Raw genomic sequence first — 16,311 nt, forward strand, 5'->3', positions numbered from 1 at the left:
AAAGAGAGTGGAAATTTTAAAAAAAAGATAGTAAAATAAGTGGAAAATAAAAAAAGAAAAGTAAAAAAAGTGAGAATTTAAATATAATAAAAGTAAAAAAGTAAGAAATTAAAAAAATAAAAGTAAAAAAAAGTGGAAAATTATTTTGTTTTTAAAAGAAGAAAAATGGGAAGTGAAAATTTTTTTTAATTAAAAAATAATAAAATAATAATCAAAAAATCTGAAAATATTCCGAAATTTTTTCTATAAATAGAAGAGAAATGAGAGGGAAAAAAAGAGAGAGAAGGAGAAAAAAAGAGGGAGGAGGGAATTGAGAGAAATTTATTTTCTTCTTCTAGGATATTGGAATTTCTACTCGTGTTATTTTTTTTCGTCTTTCTTTCGAAAAACCAGCAGTTTCACCACCCAAAAACCACCCTGAAACTCATAAAAGTCTAGCCAAGTCCCAACCCCGCTCTCCCGTTTGCGTGAGGTTTAAGAGGTCTTGTTCGAGGTCCATTTTCAGCGAGGTGTTCAGTCATTCGAATCATATTCTGTCGAGGTTGTTCGAACTCCGTTCGACGTCCTGTTTTCCTTCGAGTTGTAGCCAGCACTTTCCTTCTGTAATTCAAACTTGGAGATTTATTTTTTTTAATATAGTGAAGAAAGTTTTTCTCTTCAAAGTTCCGTTTCTTTTTCATTTCAATAATGTTTATTGCCATGCTCTAATCATATCTCTTTGAATTGTAGTTCTTTGTTGACTTTATTTGGCATAAATTTTTATCATAATATTCCATATTTAGTTATTTTGCATGATTAGTTGGTGTTTTAATTTTCATTATCAGTTGATTTGATTGTTGAGCATTTTGGGAATAAAGGTATATTTATTTTTTATTTATATGAATCTAAAGTCATGTGTAGTAGTAGGAAGACACGTATTCTCGGTTTAAATTTGAGATAGAATAATGTGTACATGTTAAAGCAAAGATGTCTTGATGAGCACATTTTGTATAGTTGGGTCATGAGTGTTAATTAGATTTAAAGGGAGTTGGGTTTGCTTAATGAAGTATGTACTACTGAAAATGGCTAATGGACAATAGACTAATAGAGTAGCTTGGTGAACTAGTAGCTGAGCCTACTTTTTAGTTAGTTTTAAAGGGTCAGTCGTACTACGATCAATTTTAATTTATCTGGTCCAAAATTATTTCTGTCAGCCCAATTTAGTAAGAGCAAAAGCTGACCCATTTTCTACAATTGATTTCCATAGCTCTTGACCTTACAAAGATCTCAAACTCGTAAGGAAAAATAAATTATGAACACGTACTAGTTGCTTTAGGCACGATTAATAAATCATCGTGACTATGGGTACGGTTCCCGTGGCATAGTCATGATACGTAAATCCCAACTCAAGTGCGTGTTTCACGCAACTAGACCACAACTTCAAATAATTAAAATAAATATGTTGTAAATCGAGGGTGCATTTCACGTGGCGAGATTTGCAATATGTACAAAAATAACGAGTGCGCGACATCGTGACTTGTTCAAATAAATTCCATAAATATTAAAAGCGGTAAAAGACAAAATGCACAATAGGTTTAAAACATGTAATAAATCAGATAATTACGCCAAGTATTAATTGTTAAGCGATCGTGCTAAAACCACGAAACTTGGGAGTGCCTCACACCTTCTCCCAGGTTAACAGAATTCCTTACCCGGTCTTCTATGTTCGCGGACCATAAATAGAGTCAATCTCCTTGATTTGAGATTTTAAAATAAATCGGTGACTTGGAACACTATAATAATTATCCCAAGTAGCGACTTTAAATAAATAAATAATCTCATATCGATTAATGTCACTTTAATTGAAAAAACTCCCTTATCCCTCGGGAAAAAAGAGGTGTGACACTGTATTCATGAATACATGGCACGAATACATATGAATATATGCGTGTACAGTTGGACTGCCCTGATTTTAGGCGTTTTTTGCTGCTGTATTCTCATGAATACAGCAGCGCGAATACAGCGAATACACTATCGTAACAAATAAATAGTAATTATAGGAAGTAATTATGTATATGATAGCTATAGAAAATTAATAGCCACTAAACACTAATGGTTTCTGAAAATTCCTTTTATGAAACCACATGACCATAAGCAGATTTATATCATTGAGGGCCTACTCTTTACCATTTGCAATATGGGCTTAGCTTGACGAGGATTCATGGCTCCAAATTTAAATTGAAGAGACCAAGAACATTTTTTTATTTTAATTTTTTATTATACGGGAGGGGAAACGGGAAATGGGAAGAAGATTAAAAGGTGAAAAATATATCCTCATCAACAAAGTGATCAACAAAGTGAAAATTTAGATAGTCAACCAACTGGACTATTAAAATTTCTCACTCAAGAATATATCTATTGTTGGGAGAAAAATGACAGTTTGGTGCATAAAGCATCTGTATTCATGTAAGATCCAGGAAAGTGTCGCACTCATAGGGGTTTAATGCAGACAACTTACCCTAATGCAAGTATTATTGGCTACTTCTACGGCTCCAACCCGTGATCTATAAATTATACGGAAATAACTTTACCATTGCTCCAAGGCTTCCTTCGAAAAGCTAGGTCTTTTTTTTCTTTTTCCAGCAAATCAGACTGAGGTCTCTCTTTAAAAATATGAGAGCAAAAAAGAGTTATTTTCATTGGCATTAACAGGAAGATGCCATGGTTGAAGTATCCCTTCCTTGTGTATAAACTTCATTAGATATTTATCAGAAGAAAAATATAATAAATAAATAACTAAACAAAGAAGAAAAAGAACTTTGTTAGATTCCTTATTGTGAGATGCAAAGGCATAAGCGTGACTGAGCTTTGAGATTATTAGGAAAAAGAAAAATGTGGGAGTAAATTGGAATATTTTGTATTTGTTCTTCCACTTTGTTTATAATTTAGAATATCAGTATTACCGACCCTTCTCTATCTCTATTTTTGGTTTTGATACATGTATATTATAAACAAACAAAAAGATTCTATTTAGGTGCTAACTAGTAGTAAATAATACTTATAATACTACTACCGATCATTATGGAATGTAGAATCAGTAAGCACTTAACATATACTATAAAATAACGAAGTGGAACAATTTGATATGTAATTTCTGTATATTTCTAATAAATAAATAATTTTAAATGTTATCTAAGGAAATTATTAGATGCAAGGAATAATTGAGAAACCTTTAAGAATTTTTGACTGCGTGATTTTTTTCTTTCGGTTGATAAGAAGAATGTCAAAATTGAAGTGATGATGATAAGCTTAGATAAGGGTATAATATTCCAAATTAAAATGATAATGTTTTTGTATTCCATAAACAAAGAAAGTTGAAAGGTATATTTACCCTTTTTCGCATCTCTCTTCATATAGTATGATTTACCTAGTGGAATGTCTACTCCATTTCCATGTATACTCGTTCTTAAAAAGTGTGCAAGGGATTTGAATTATTTCATTCTCCCCCCACCCCCACCCCCTCCCCCAAAACCCCCCACAAATGTACATAAGTAAATAAATAAATAATAACTCAAAATAAAACTTAGTATGACTTTCAAGTTGATGTAATCTTTTTTTAATTCAGATATAAGTTAGAAACTTTTTCTTACGTTATTGCAAGAAATATATTTTTTTCTATAGTTTTGAACGAAGAATGAATGTGCTATGTTTAAACAAACATCCCATCCAAAGTTATGGTGGGATATATAGATAGGGTCCTGCCACCTTTAATTAGAAAACTCAAATTTAAGCTTTGGAAAAAAAAAATCCTCCTTTAGTGACACTTATTCAGCGTGAATTTGGATTAGTCGGGACTCTGAAGTGAGAATGCATCGCATTGGTTGGAAATGAAAAAAAGAAAAGCATCACTTATGGTTTTTAAGGGCAAAATTTTCAGTAGCAGATAAATAAAATAAAGCAAACTGGAGCAGTATATAAGGTTCTATGGTGTAGTGGTTAGCACTCTGGACTTTGAATCCAGCGACCTGGGTTCGACTCCCGGTAGGACCTTTATATTTCTCATTTTTTTCGTTCTTTCTCTCCCTCCCTATTTTGGGTCTTTGAAAAGACAAAAATTGGTTTTCCTTATTCGTTAAACTGAAAAGACTAATCAAGTTAATGAAATGACTAATTAAGCAGCAAATGAATGGTCTAAAACACTAGACAAACTCAATGGTTGAGCTTACTCACTACTCATATCCCATAAACATAAATCTTAAATAATCTAGTAATGGTGCACAATGAGAGCTAAAGAAAGATGTTTTAATTGAGCTGCTCAACAACACAATATCCACTGTGTACCCACAAGTGAGATACGGTGAGGTGTACGCAGAACTTATTCCTGCTTTCATGGGCGTAGCTATATTGTCTTAAGGGTGGATAATCGACCACCCTTCGTCTAAAAATTACACTGTGTATATAAGTAATTTTAGAGGTATATAATATATATTGAACACCCTTTGTCAGTGAATTTTTTTCACTTCTTTTAATTTTGAATACCCTTAGAAAAATTTTTGATTTCGTCATTGTCTACCTTGTATTAGATAGAAAGGTTGTTTCTAATGCTTTTAATTGAACTCTCAATTTGCACAAAAAGGTGTTTCACCTGCTCATCAATTTGCACTGTCCTTTCACAATAAACTAAGAAAATTGGAATACAATATTCCACATGGATGGGATGGAACATAAGAATCCTTTGCATATAAAAACCAATAGTATGCCCTAAGAATTTTGCTCTCTTTGAAGGTTCTTCCTTTTTTCCTCACTAACAAATGCTATCATCATTGTACTTTTATGGTTACAATATTCCATTTGCAAATGTGAAGTTTGCTCCTTTAAAATCCAAGATTAGGGCCTCTAGTCTCTTTGTAGGCAACAAATCTCACATTTACTTAGCTATGGAACAAGAAAGAAAAGAGGGACTACTTCAAGAGAGATCAATAGATATTAGTCTCAAAGACCTCTCTAAGCAGCTTGAAGAATTTGCCAAGGTTAGAAATTGGGAAAAGTTTCACAGCCCTAGGAATTTGCTCCTTGCCATGGTAATTCTTTTATCATTTTTTTTTCCCTTTCTGCCTTTAATATGATCTTGTCATCTTTGACTCAAAAGAGTATCTTTATTAAAAAACGAATTTAAGATTTAAACTTGATGAGTTTAATTTTTCAGATTGAACATATTATACTTATGAAATTATAGGTTCAAAATTTTATCAATTAGTTGGTATTTTAGTGGGGTTTTTTTATGTGTATGTTTATTTTTATGTTTGCAAAATACTAGGTTCGGTTAAATCCATTAATATAGGTTGTATCCTCCTGTCTCTAGCTAGGTTTATCAATGGCCAATAGGTACTTGAAATGATACATTAGTCTAAGATGTAGGACATGAAATTGCAATAATGCTTGCTTGAAGTAAGAAAGAACACATTTCTTGTTACTGGTAAAACTTTTCTACCATATATATAACTATTTTACCATAAAAAACTGCTTTAACTTAAATCATACTCCTAAGTCCTAACACCTATTAATTTTGATTAATGGACTAATCCAATTCTCAAGAGCTCCCTAATTCTTTAAAGGAGCTATAAGATTGATTTTTATATCCTTTTCTAATTAGTCGCTTGAAGTTAAAGTTTATTTCATGACCAATTATATATAGAATGTTCTTATACAAGTTGACGATAGTCATATAATATTGTGTATGAAAGTTGGTACCATCCCATTATCGTGTTTCCAACTTGGTGGCATAAATAAGAGCTAAGAATCAAAAAAAGGTTATTCGGTGCACGAAGTATTCCGTATTCACGCAAGGTCTGAGAATGAATGTAAGCAGCTTACCTTAATGAAGCCTTAGTGGTTGATTCCACGGCTCAAACCCGTAACTTATATGTCACACGGAAATAACTTTACCGTTTCTCCGAGGCTCCCTTCGAATAAGGAGTAAGAATCATAACTAACTAATAGACTTTCTGTTGCATCTAATTGGCATATAACTACTTGGCACAATTTTGTACACAAGAAAAGAAAAAAAGCATCTGTCCATTATTCATGAAAAAGGAAAATTGGTTATGCTAATTAGTGATGGTGAGAATAGAGAATAATATTAGAATATGATTCAATTATGTTATGTCCAACTGAAAATTTCAGGTAGGTGAAGTAGGAGAGCTATCAGAGATATTCCAATGGAGAGGAGAGGTAGACAAAGGATTACCAAATTGGAAGGAATCAGATAAAGAGCATCTTGGTGAAGAATTATCTGATGTATTGCTTTATCTTATCAGATTGGCTGATATTTGTGGCATTGATCTTGGTGATGCTGCTACTAAGAAGATTGTCAAGAATTCTATCAAATATCCTGAGCCAAATGCCTTTTGATAAAAGACATGTTTTACTAATTGTTTGTGTGTTTTTTGTGTTTGGTGATTAAGGAAACAAAATACTATCATTTTGCTGAGACTAAAAATAAAATAGTTTTGCCTTTATGGATTTGACTCTCTTTTTTTGAGCTCCTTTTGTGCATTAATTACAATGTTGTGAAAAACTTGAGTTTGCACTTAATTCCAAATTTCCATATTTTTTTTAATAACCGTGGTGTCCTTACCGGCGCATGCGCGCACATCAACTAATTTCAATCACCTAGTATTTTTGTCTTTACTTTGATTTGAACATGAAACCGCATAGTTTTCAACTCACTTCATTGATCACTAGGCCACACCCTTGGATGCCAAACTTCTTTCAACATTATTATAACCCTTATGCTTCGATATCAAGCAAGTTGGATTCGACTAGATCATAATGCATTAACTACAATGTTGTAAAAGCTCGAGTTGCACTTAATTTCTAATTTCCTTCGACATAATTACAGCAACAAATACTATGTATCAAGTAAGTTGAGAAGCGCTAAGAATTTTCATTGACCAGTGATGTACGCAATAATTTTTGTGAACGGCGTCAACGTTTGAAGAGTTAAACAAATAAATAAATCATTGTAACCACAAGTTGTTTCATTTTGTATATTTATAGAAATATGAGACCATTCATCAGTAGGAATGGCAGGCGGTGCGGTTGCGGAGCTAGTGGTTGCTGTCTTAATCCGCAAATTTTCAATATGCCCCGCCCCAAGTAACAGTTAAAACCGCACCCACCCGCCCCACCCGCACCTGCCCCGCCCGCCCCACAGTTTCTTTTTTAAAAAAAAAAATTGTTATAATAGTGATTCGACTGGATGGTTATAATAGTCTATACCATTTTACTTAAAACACATTGGATAGTTTTTGAACCTTTGTTAACTAATTTAAAATACTACAACTTCATTTCTTATAATAGTGATTCGAGTATTCGACTGTTTGCTCATTCGACTGGTTGCCCATCATTTGGATGTTGAAAAATTCGACTGGTATCTTATAGTATGCCATTGAGAAAACGTTTTCAAGAACAAACACTTAAAATTCATTTGCTCAGGAATAGTAAGAATTCTTTTTAATTTCTTCATAGTAACAAATATTCATTCAGAACTCAACTTTCTGCTATTTTTTAAAATCTCTGAATAGTTATCAACCAAATAAAATTGGATAATTCATTTGTTCTCTATATATACTCACTAGTCACTACTTTAAATCTACCAAAAGCAAATGAATTTTAAGTGTTTGTCCTTAAACCTCTCGTAAACAACACCACCCCAAAAAACCGATTCAAGAACTAAAGAAAGTTCAGTATTTTCTATAACCAAGTGAGCTCTAGCTATAGCAATACATGAGGAAGAACATATGTTCTAGAGCTTCAAAGGAAATTATGACACATAAAAGTGGTACTAGAAAATCAGAGGTAAGAAGAGTAAATCACAGACAATACTCTAATTTAGCTAGCCTGAAATTTCACTTCCAAACAGAAAAGTGAAGTGACTCAAATTACACAACCACAAAAAATGTGATATTCAAAATATCATATTCTCTTCCTCTTCAAAGAGGCTACAGACTAGTAAGCCCACTTGAATCTGGTTCTTCCTCTTCTTCAAGTAAAGTTGGACACGAAACTTTGTCGACACTTGAAGTCAAACCTGAAAAAAAGTATAAAATGTTAAAATTGAAAACTATTAATACCATAATAAGTCATTAAGGAAAATACTTACCATTTATTTCATTCCACAACCATGTACGAGCACACATCAAAGCCTCCAAAGTAGTAGGATAAAGTCTACTACGATGCGGACTAATCAACCTCCCACTAGTGCTAAATGCTGATTCTGAAGTGACAGTAGAGACAGGAATGGCTAAGAGGTCACGAGCCATCTTTTGCAAAGTAGAAAATTTTAATCCGTTTGTTTTCCACCAACTTAAACTGTCAAATGATGGTGTACGAGGTAGCAAACTTTCTTCTAAATACACATCCAATTCCGATCTTGTGTCCACATTCGCCCTACTCGACGCGACAAATTGATCAAAACTAGAGAGCCGATCACCATCAACAATACCAACAACTTCATTAGATGCTTGAGATGACTCATGTGAAGTAAGTGCTCTACTCTGATACTCTTTTCGAACTTCTTGAATTTTATCCAAAGAAGCTTTTTCACCATAAATTTGTGCAAGATAGAATTTCACCACCTTCATCTTATACCTCGGATCAAAAATAGTAGCTACACCCAACAATATATGTATATCGTCCCAATATTTTTTGAATTTCAACAACATTGACGTTGTCATAGAGCTAATCAAAGGATTTAAACTTTTTACCCAAGCTTCTAATTCTAGCTTAATGTCACAAACTTTTGAAAAGTATTGAGTTTAAGTTGGATATTGACTCCCCGAAAATTATTCGGTGACATGGTAAAAGAGCTTCAACTTTACACAAACTTCTTCTGCTTCACTCCATTACCCTTCGGTTGGAAAATAACGGTAATTGGTATCATTCATGCTCTAACTTCGAAAACACCTCTTTGTAATCTAAGGATGTTCTCAACATTAAATATGTTGATTTTCAACGAGTAGGGCAATCATACTCTAACTTTTTTGTGCAAGAAATATGTAGCAACCGTGCAGCTTCTTCAAACCTTTCAATTCTGCCTGAAGACCCTATCCAATATAAGACATTGTTACGCACGTTACTGATACCATCTTCTATCACCTTTAACCCTTCTTGCACAATTAAATTTAAGATGTATGCGGCACAACGCACATGCAATACTCGACCCATCAACAACAAATCTCTTTTACAAAGTTTCTCATCTAACAAGGTTTTCATCATAGCATTGTTTGTGCTAGAATTATCAACAGTAATTGTTGATATTCTTCTCTCAAGATTCCACTCTAACAAGCAATTGAGCAACGCACCACATAGAGTATCCTTATCATGTGGAGCGGGAACATAAATAAATCTCACGATATGACTCTGAAGCCTCCATGAATCATCAATAAAATGTGTCGTAATAGCCATAAACCCTTTTTTGGTATTGTCTGAGGTCTACATATCAGTTGTTATTGCAATTTTACTTGTGATTTTTTCCAACAACTTAGAAGTTTTTGATTTCAGATTGTCAAAAATCTTTAAAATATCATTCTTGATTATGTTCCTAGATACTATTTTAAACAATGGCCGGAGACTAGCAACAAACTTCCTAAATCCAACATGATCGACAATGGACAAAGGGTACTCATGTAAAATGATGGCATGAGCAAGTTCCCTACGTGAAATATCTTGATCAAAATAATATTGTTTGATACCATCCATCGTTCCCCCTAAACCACCCTTATCTTCTAAGTTACTTGGCTTCTTACGACATCTACGAATATGATCCCACAAAGATGATGTCCCACATTTTCTTGTTGATTTGATACGAGTATTGCAATACTTACAAACACCAAAGCGAACACCATCAAGCTTCACCGCTTTGAAATGTTTCCATGCTTCAGAAATAAGTTTTCTTTTACCTGCTTCATCAATAACTTCCATGGTAACTTCATCAGACTGCATAAGCCTTTGACTCTCAGTCTCAATAGGAAAAGCATTTGAAGATGAACACATTGGATTTTGTTTGTCTTGAGACTCTATAATTTTCTATAAAAAATCAATAAAAGAAATATTAAGTAGAGATACGGGACTTAAATTACTAGTACTAATAAAAAATGTGACCCCATCATATTCTGCAGGATTAATACCTAAAAGAAGAATCAGTTACAACAATGAACAATCCGATGCTTAAATGGCTTAAATTTTAGTATTTCACCATAAAAGGAACTAAAATCTTTGGACTAACTGAAAATAAATATTAGTATAATCTGCCTCTTAGAAGTAGCATCCTGCACCTGCAGCAATATTGGAGACTCCTAATTATTTCTCTTCAACTATTCTCCCTGCTCCCTAATTTCATTGTTCATGCACATTTTGTAGATTGAAAAACAAAGGTATCCAACGAGCTTATGTAGCCAACACACAAATTTGCCGAAAGTTTATAGAAAATATAGGAACTTTTTGTTTTTGAGAAAGAAAAAAAAGATGGAAACTTGCAGGTTGCAATTGTGGTAGTTGTAAAATCAAGAAAAGCAAACCTTATTCAAACAAGAAACAACAAATTATGGTATATGATTTCAAACATAAATCATAGACCATTTGTCGGCAAACCAAAAAGGAGATAACAAAAGTAATCTTGATGGAGAGCCAAAGAAAAATTCAATAATATGAATATTGAATTCGAACTGGGTCATTAGAGTTTGAATAGAGAAAACTTACCAGAGAATGAGATTATGAGAGACAGAGAGAGTGGAGAAAGCTTTGAGATTGTGCGTGACTTTGTGGAGTAATCCTCTGAGAAATTAGGGCGTTTGTGATTGTGAATTGGGTTTAGACTTTTAGGTCTTAGTTTTGAGGAGAGAGTAGCGTTTTAGGTTTACTTCAAATAATTAAATCCTGACCCGCGACCCGCCCCGCAATAGTTTTTTTTTAAATTTAAAAAGAACCCGCCCCGCCCCCGCAAATGTTGTAACCCGCCCTGCCCCCGCAAATGTTGTAACCCGCCCCGCACCATGACCACTGAAACCCGCCCCGCACCGCCCCATTGCCACACTTATTCACCATACAGTACCTGAGAGACGCTTACTGGTACAAGGCATTTTCCATTTTCGTATTAATGAAATTTGGCTTATATAAAAGACAAGAACTTTTGAACTCAATCTGAATTTGATATGTATTGTCTTGAGAAAGAACTATATGTACAGTGTAGCTAATTTATTTAATTTACTCTATGTACTACTCTCATACCTGTCCCATACCTGTCCATGTGTAATTTGTCCTAATGTGAATAAACAATATATACAAGAAAATATAAAATATAACTAAGAATCTCTGCAGTCAAAATATTCCTTTGTTATTATGGACAGCTGGATTGTAAAGCACTTGACATAATCTCCTTCAAGGATAGAGTTGTCATTTCACACTCCCTTTATATTTGGAAACAAAATACTACTCCACTTCAAATATTTCAAAGAATGCTTTTGTACTTTGTGAGTACTAAATCATTATCTTCTCTTTTATGTTTTCCGTTGTCGACAGTGATGAATGTCGATTGAATTCACTAATTAACTTCATACTTTGAAATCAAGTCTTAGTCTTTTATCCTTTCTTCAACACCCTCCCTCAAGTTGGAGGGGTTTGAGAAAACACCCAACTTGCCCAGTAAGGTGTGATGCTTTGGTCCAGTGAGTGATTTCGTAAATAAATCAGCTAGCTGAGAGTCAGTTCTGACGAAAGAGAGGGAAATAAGATCGGAGATGAACTGTTGTCGCACAAAATGACAGTCAATTTCAACACGTTTCGTCCTTTCATGAAAGACGGGATTTTTAGCTATATGAATAGTTGCCTGACTGTTAGAGTGGAGTGGAACTGGAAGTGTGATTGGTGCTGAAAGATCATCGAAGAGGCGGACTAACCAGTTAAGCTCCGCCACAACTCTCCGCATAGATCGATACTCTATTTCGGCGGAACTAAGAGAAATTGAGGCTTGTTTCTTCGATTTTCAGGAAATTGGTGAAAATCCTAATGAGATGTAGAAATCACTCACTGATCTCCGAGAATTTGGACATGAACCCCAATCTGAATCACAAAAAGCTTGGAGTTTAAAAGATGGTGATGCAGTCATGAAAAGATCAAGTCCTGGGTCTTTAAGAAGATAACGAAGTACTCGGAGAGCAGCTTCGAGATGTGGTTGTCGCAGATCCTGCATATATTAACTGAGATATTGTATTGTAAAGGAAAGGTCTGGTCTTGTATGAGTAAGATAATTCAACTTCCCAATCAAGTGATGATATAAGGTTGGATCTTGAATGACTTCTCCAGTGTGGGCAAGAAGTTTTTGTGTCGGATCCAAAGGTGAAGAAGCTGGTTGCTTATCCATGCAGTCAAACTCTTTTAGCAAATCTAAGGTGAATTTGCGTTGAGATAGAATCAAACCAGTTGATTCTCGAAGAACTTCCATTCCTAAGAAATAATGTAAGTTTCTGAGGTCCTTAATCTTGAATTCTTGATCAAGAAAACTTTTCAAGGCATTCAATTCCTCAATGTCATTTCCAGTTAGCACGATGTTGTCAACATAAATTGCTACAATAGAGACTGAAGTTCCTTTCTTCTTAAAGAACAAAGAGTAGTCATTTAGGAAATGTGAATAGCCTTTGAAACTAAGAGCACCTGTAAGCTTTGAATACCAATGTCTTGATACTTGACGAAGTCCATAAAATGACTTCTTTAACTTGCACACATTCTGGGTGTTGGAGAGTTCATACATGCTGAAAATTTCATGTATACCTCTTCGTTTAAATCTCCATATAAGAAAGCGTTGTTAATATCCAATTGATATAAGCCCCAACCCTTTTTGACTGCAGTATCTAAAAGGCATATGATTGTGGCCATTTTAACCATTGGAGAAAATGTTTCATTAAAATCTATACCCTCACGTTGCACATCACCTCTGATTACTAATCTTGCTTTCAGTAGTTCAATACTTCCATTTGAATGATGTTTAACTTTGTATACCCATTTGCATGGGAGGGCCTTTTTATCACCAGGAAGTTCAACAACTTCCCAAGTCTCATTCTGGACTAGTGCCTCAATCTCCTTCTGCATTGCTTCTTGCCATCCTGGGTGATTAGCTGCCTGGTTCAAGGTTAGTGGTTCTTGAACATTTGAAAGTGAATTTAAAAATAACTTATTTGAAGTTGAGAGGGCAGAAAAGGAGTAAGAAGCAGGTGTTATAGGAGAAAGAAAACATGGTGTGCCAACATCAGTTACTTGTACTACATTTGTAATGTAGTCACTTAGGTAAAAGGGAGTTTTGTGAATCCGAATGGATTTTCTGAGTCCAACTGGCGAGTTCCTACGATTTCCATCTGTAGGTTGTGGACTGAAAAGTGGTGTAGGAAATTCTGTAACATCTTGATTTGGAGACTCGGATGATCAGAATGTTCAACTGAATTGGTAGTCTGCAAATCAGGCACTTCAAGATTTACTTCAGGTGTATTTGAAGTAGGAAAAATTGATTTATGAGGCTTTGAAGTGTTCATTGAAGCAAATGGATAGATGTCCTCATGAAATATCACATCCCTAGAAATAAAAGTTTTCTTTGTGTCAAGATTAAGGACTTTATACCCTTTCTTACCATGTGGATATCCTAAGAAAATACAAGGTAAAGCTCTTGGATCAAATTTTGCCCTGTGAGATGAAAGAGTAGAAACAAAACATAAACATCCAAAATATTTAAGTCTGGAGTAGTTAGGCTTAGTTTTAAATAAGATCTCATAAGGTGTCTTAAGCTTTAAAACCTTTGAAGGGAACTTATTAATTAAATGTGTTGCAGTCAACACACAGTCTCCCCAAAAATTAATAGGTAGATGTGATTGATAGAGCAAAGCCCTAGAAGTCTCTAGAAGATGCTTATGTTTGCGCTCCACAATTTTATTTTGTTGAGGAGTCCCAACACAAGTTGTCTGATGCAAAATTTCTTGTTTTAAAAAAAAATCTACATGTGCATTCCCTGTTCCAAGCTCAAAAGCATTATCTGAACGTATGATTTTGACTTTGTTGTGAAACTGTCTCTCTATCATAGCTAAGAAAGATTGCAATACTGGAAACGCATTTGATTTTGTGCTAAGAAGATATGTCCAAGTACCCCTACTATAGTCATCAACTATAGTTAGGAAGTACTTATATCCATCAGAAGTGGTTGTATTGTAAGGACCCCATGTATCTATGTGAATTAAATCAAACATAGCTTTAGAAGTAGTTAAACTAGTGGAAAATGGTAATTTCGACTATCTAGCCATATGACATATCACACAAGGCACAGGAAAATTATCGCATGAAGAATTAGGAATATATGAAATATTCTTCATATTACTCAAAGGCATATGACCTAAACGATAGTGCTACAACTTGTTCCTTACATCAGAATTACTAGAGAAGGAAAATAAAGCTGAAGGAACTTTCTGATTACATAGATTTTTTTCTAACACAAATGAACTTCTAGATGAAGATGACTTCTTGGAAATGCGTTCCAAATGCCTTGATTCTAGAACATAAAGACCACAACTCTCCCTACCAATCACCAGAGGCCTCTTCATTGAAGGGGCCTGCAAAAAACAGAAAAGAGAAGTGAATAATATGAGATAGTTATTTTATTTGCACAATTTATGAACTGACAACAAATTGAATCTAAAAGCAGGGACATACAACATATTGTGAAGAATCAGATTTGAAAAAAGTAAAACTGAACCTAAATGTATGACTCTAACCTTATGAGAGTTGGGTAAATTTACATTCAAAGGTTTAGGTAAAGGAGCTATATTATAAAGAGCAGTTTCATCAAAAGTTATATGTTCAGATGCACCACTATCTAATATCCATGTCTTATTGTTGTTATGTGCAAAACAAGTAGCGCAATTATGTGAGAAAGATATACCAACACAGTTTACATCTGCATTGTTTTCAGAGCTACTGGTTCCCTATTTTCCCATCTGCACTTGCTGAAGGAGTTGTAGGATCTGGCTAATATTTTCTTGAGTAAGTGACTTGATCCCCGCCGTCTGTACTGCATTTTCTTCAGTGCTGAAAGCATTGTTACCTTGAACTGACTCTTGGTATTTTCTTTGATTTGTGAACTTGAAATCTGAGGGAAATCTAACAAGCCTGTAGATTTGTTCCACAACATGACCTGGCTTCTTGCAGTATGAACAGGTATAGTTGTTTTTCTTTCCCTCATACACAGGTTTTTTTCCTTTAAAATCCCTCACATTGTTTCTCTTACCAACTGCCCCATGTTGTGCAGCAATAAATGAAGCTGATTCTCCAGGATAAACAGGAGAAGCATGTATTTTTCTTTGCTTTTCATCCTGGATAACCATAGAGTAAGCTTGGCCAAGAGAAGGTAAAGGCGAAGTCAACAGTATGTTGCTTCTCACACCTATGTAGCTGTCATTCAGGCCCATTAAAAATTACAGCAGTCTCTGGTCTTGGTGCGTTTTTAGATTTTTTTCTTTTAGCTCCACATACACATTCACATGAACAATTAGAAAAATTGATCAAGGTATCTAGTTCATCCCACAAACTTTTTATTTTTGTGAAATAACTTGAAACGCTAGAGTTACCTTGAACCACGCCACTTAGTTCTTTCTGTAGTTGAAAAAGTTTAGCCCCATTTGTCTGACCAAATCTGTCTTCTAAATTATTCCACAGATCTTCTGCACTATGTGAGTAAAGAACACTTTCTGCAATTTCTTTTGACAAAGAGTTAAGGAGCCAAGACAATACCATGTCATTTCCTCTAGCTCAAGCACTTTGAAGACCAGAGTTTTCATCTGGAATGGAAAGAGTTTCATCTATGAAACCTAGTTTATTCTTGGCAGAAAGAGCTATGACTACTGCTCTACGCCAAGCTCCATAGCTTTTGCCATCAAAAGCTGAGGAAACAAAGTTCATGCATGGGTAGTCTGGAGGATGAAGAAAGAAAGGGTGTGTTGAATCAATCACACCTTTCTTGGTTGAATCAGTTGTTGCAGCTACAACTTTTGTTGTTTCTCCCATTGTAAGGATTAGAGCAAAGTTGAAAAGTGAATAAGGGTTTCAAATATTAGGTTGGTCGACCTGCTCTTAATACCATGTAAAAGACAGGAACTTTTGAACTCAATCTGAATTTGATATGTATTGTCTTGAGAAATATGTATATGTACAGTGTAGCTAATTTATTAAATTTACTCTATGTACTACTCTCATACATGTCCCATACCTGTCCATGTGTAATTTGTCCTAATGTGAATA

The 16,311-nt window shown here is 34.5% G+C and overlaps 3 protein-coding genes and 1 non-coding gene across 4 annotated transcripts; 2 read left to right on the forward strand and 2 right to left on the reverse strand.

The window, feature by feature from the left end:
- Positions 1 to 3,957: 3,957 nt before the first annotated feature.
- On the forward strand, positions 3,958 to 4,029 carry TRNAQ-UUG (transfer RNA glutamine (anticodon UUG)). Its single transcript has one exon. It is a non-coding gene; the product is annotated as a tRNA-Gln (tRNA).
- Positions 4,030 to 4,734: 705 nt separating this feature from the next.
- LOC104097054 (uncharacterized) lies at positions 4,735 to 6,497 on the forward strand. The gene is made up of 2 exons (XM_009603562.4): positions 4,735 to 5,060; positions 6,163 to 6,497. The coding sequence occupies exons 1-2, from the start codon at positions 4,791 to 4,793 to the stop codon at positions 6,388 to 6,390; spliced, it is 498 nt and encodes a 165-aa protein (XP_009601857.1). The 5' UTR covers positions 4,735 to 4,790; the 3' UTR covers positions 6,391 to 6,497.
- Positions 6,498 to 7,716: 1,219 nt separating this feature from the next.
- LOC104097052 (zinc finger BED domain-containing protein RICESLEEPER 2-like) lies at positions 7,717 to 10,884 on the reverse strand. Its single transcript, XM_070186033.1, has 3 exons — positions 10,741 to 10,884; positions 8,144 to 10,068; positions 7,717 to 8,071 (listed from the first exon to the last, which is right to left on the reverse strand). The coding sequence occupies exons 2-3, from the start codon at positions 8,715 to 8,717 to the stop codon at positions 7,983 to 7,985; spliced, it is 663 nt and encodes a 220-aa protein (XP_070042134.1). The 5' UTR covers positions 8,718 to 10,068; positions 10,741 to 10,884; the 3' UTR covers positions 7,717 to 7,982.
- On the reverse strand, positions 9,475 to 16,077 carry LOC138898437 (uncharacterized). Its single transcript, XM_070184504.1, has 9 exons — positions 15,831 to 16,077; positions 15,642 to 15,761; positions 15,018 to 15,457; positions 14,492 to 14,627; positions 14,022 to 14,245; positions 12,808 to 13,155; positions 12,335 to 12,628; positions 12,068 to 12,223; positions 9,475 to 10,068 (listed from the first exon to the last, which is right to left on the reverse strand). Exons 1-9 carry the CDS (start codon positions 16,075 to 16,077, stop codon positions 9,475 to 9,477), a joined length of 2,559 nt encoding a protein of 852 aa, XP_070040605.1.
- Between the last annotated feature and the right edge of the window lie 234 nt (positions 16,078 to 16,311).

The sequence above is a fragment of the Nicotiana tomentosiformis genome, chromosome 9 (genome assembly GCF_000390325.3).
Source record: "Nicotiana tomentosiformis chromosome 9, ASM39032v3, whole genome shotgun sequence".
Classification (NCBI taxonomy): domain Eukaryota; kingdom Viridiplantae; phylum Streptophyta; class Magnoliopsida; order Solanales; family Solanaceae; genus Nicotiana; species Nicotiana tomentosiformis.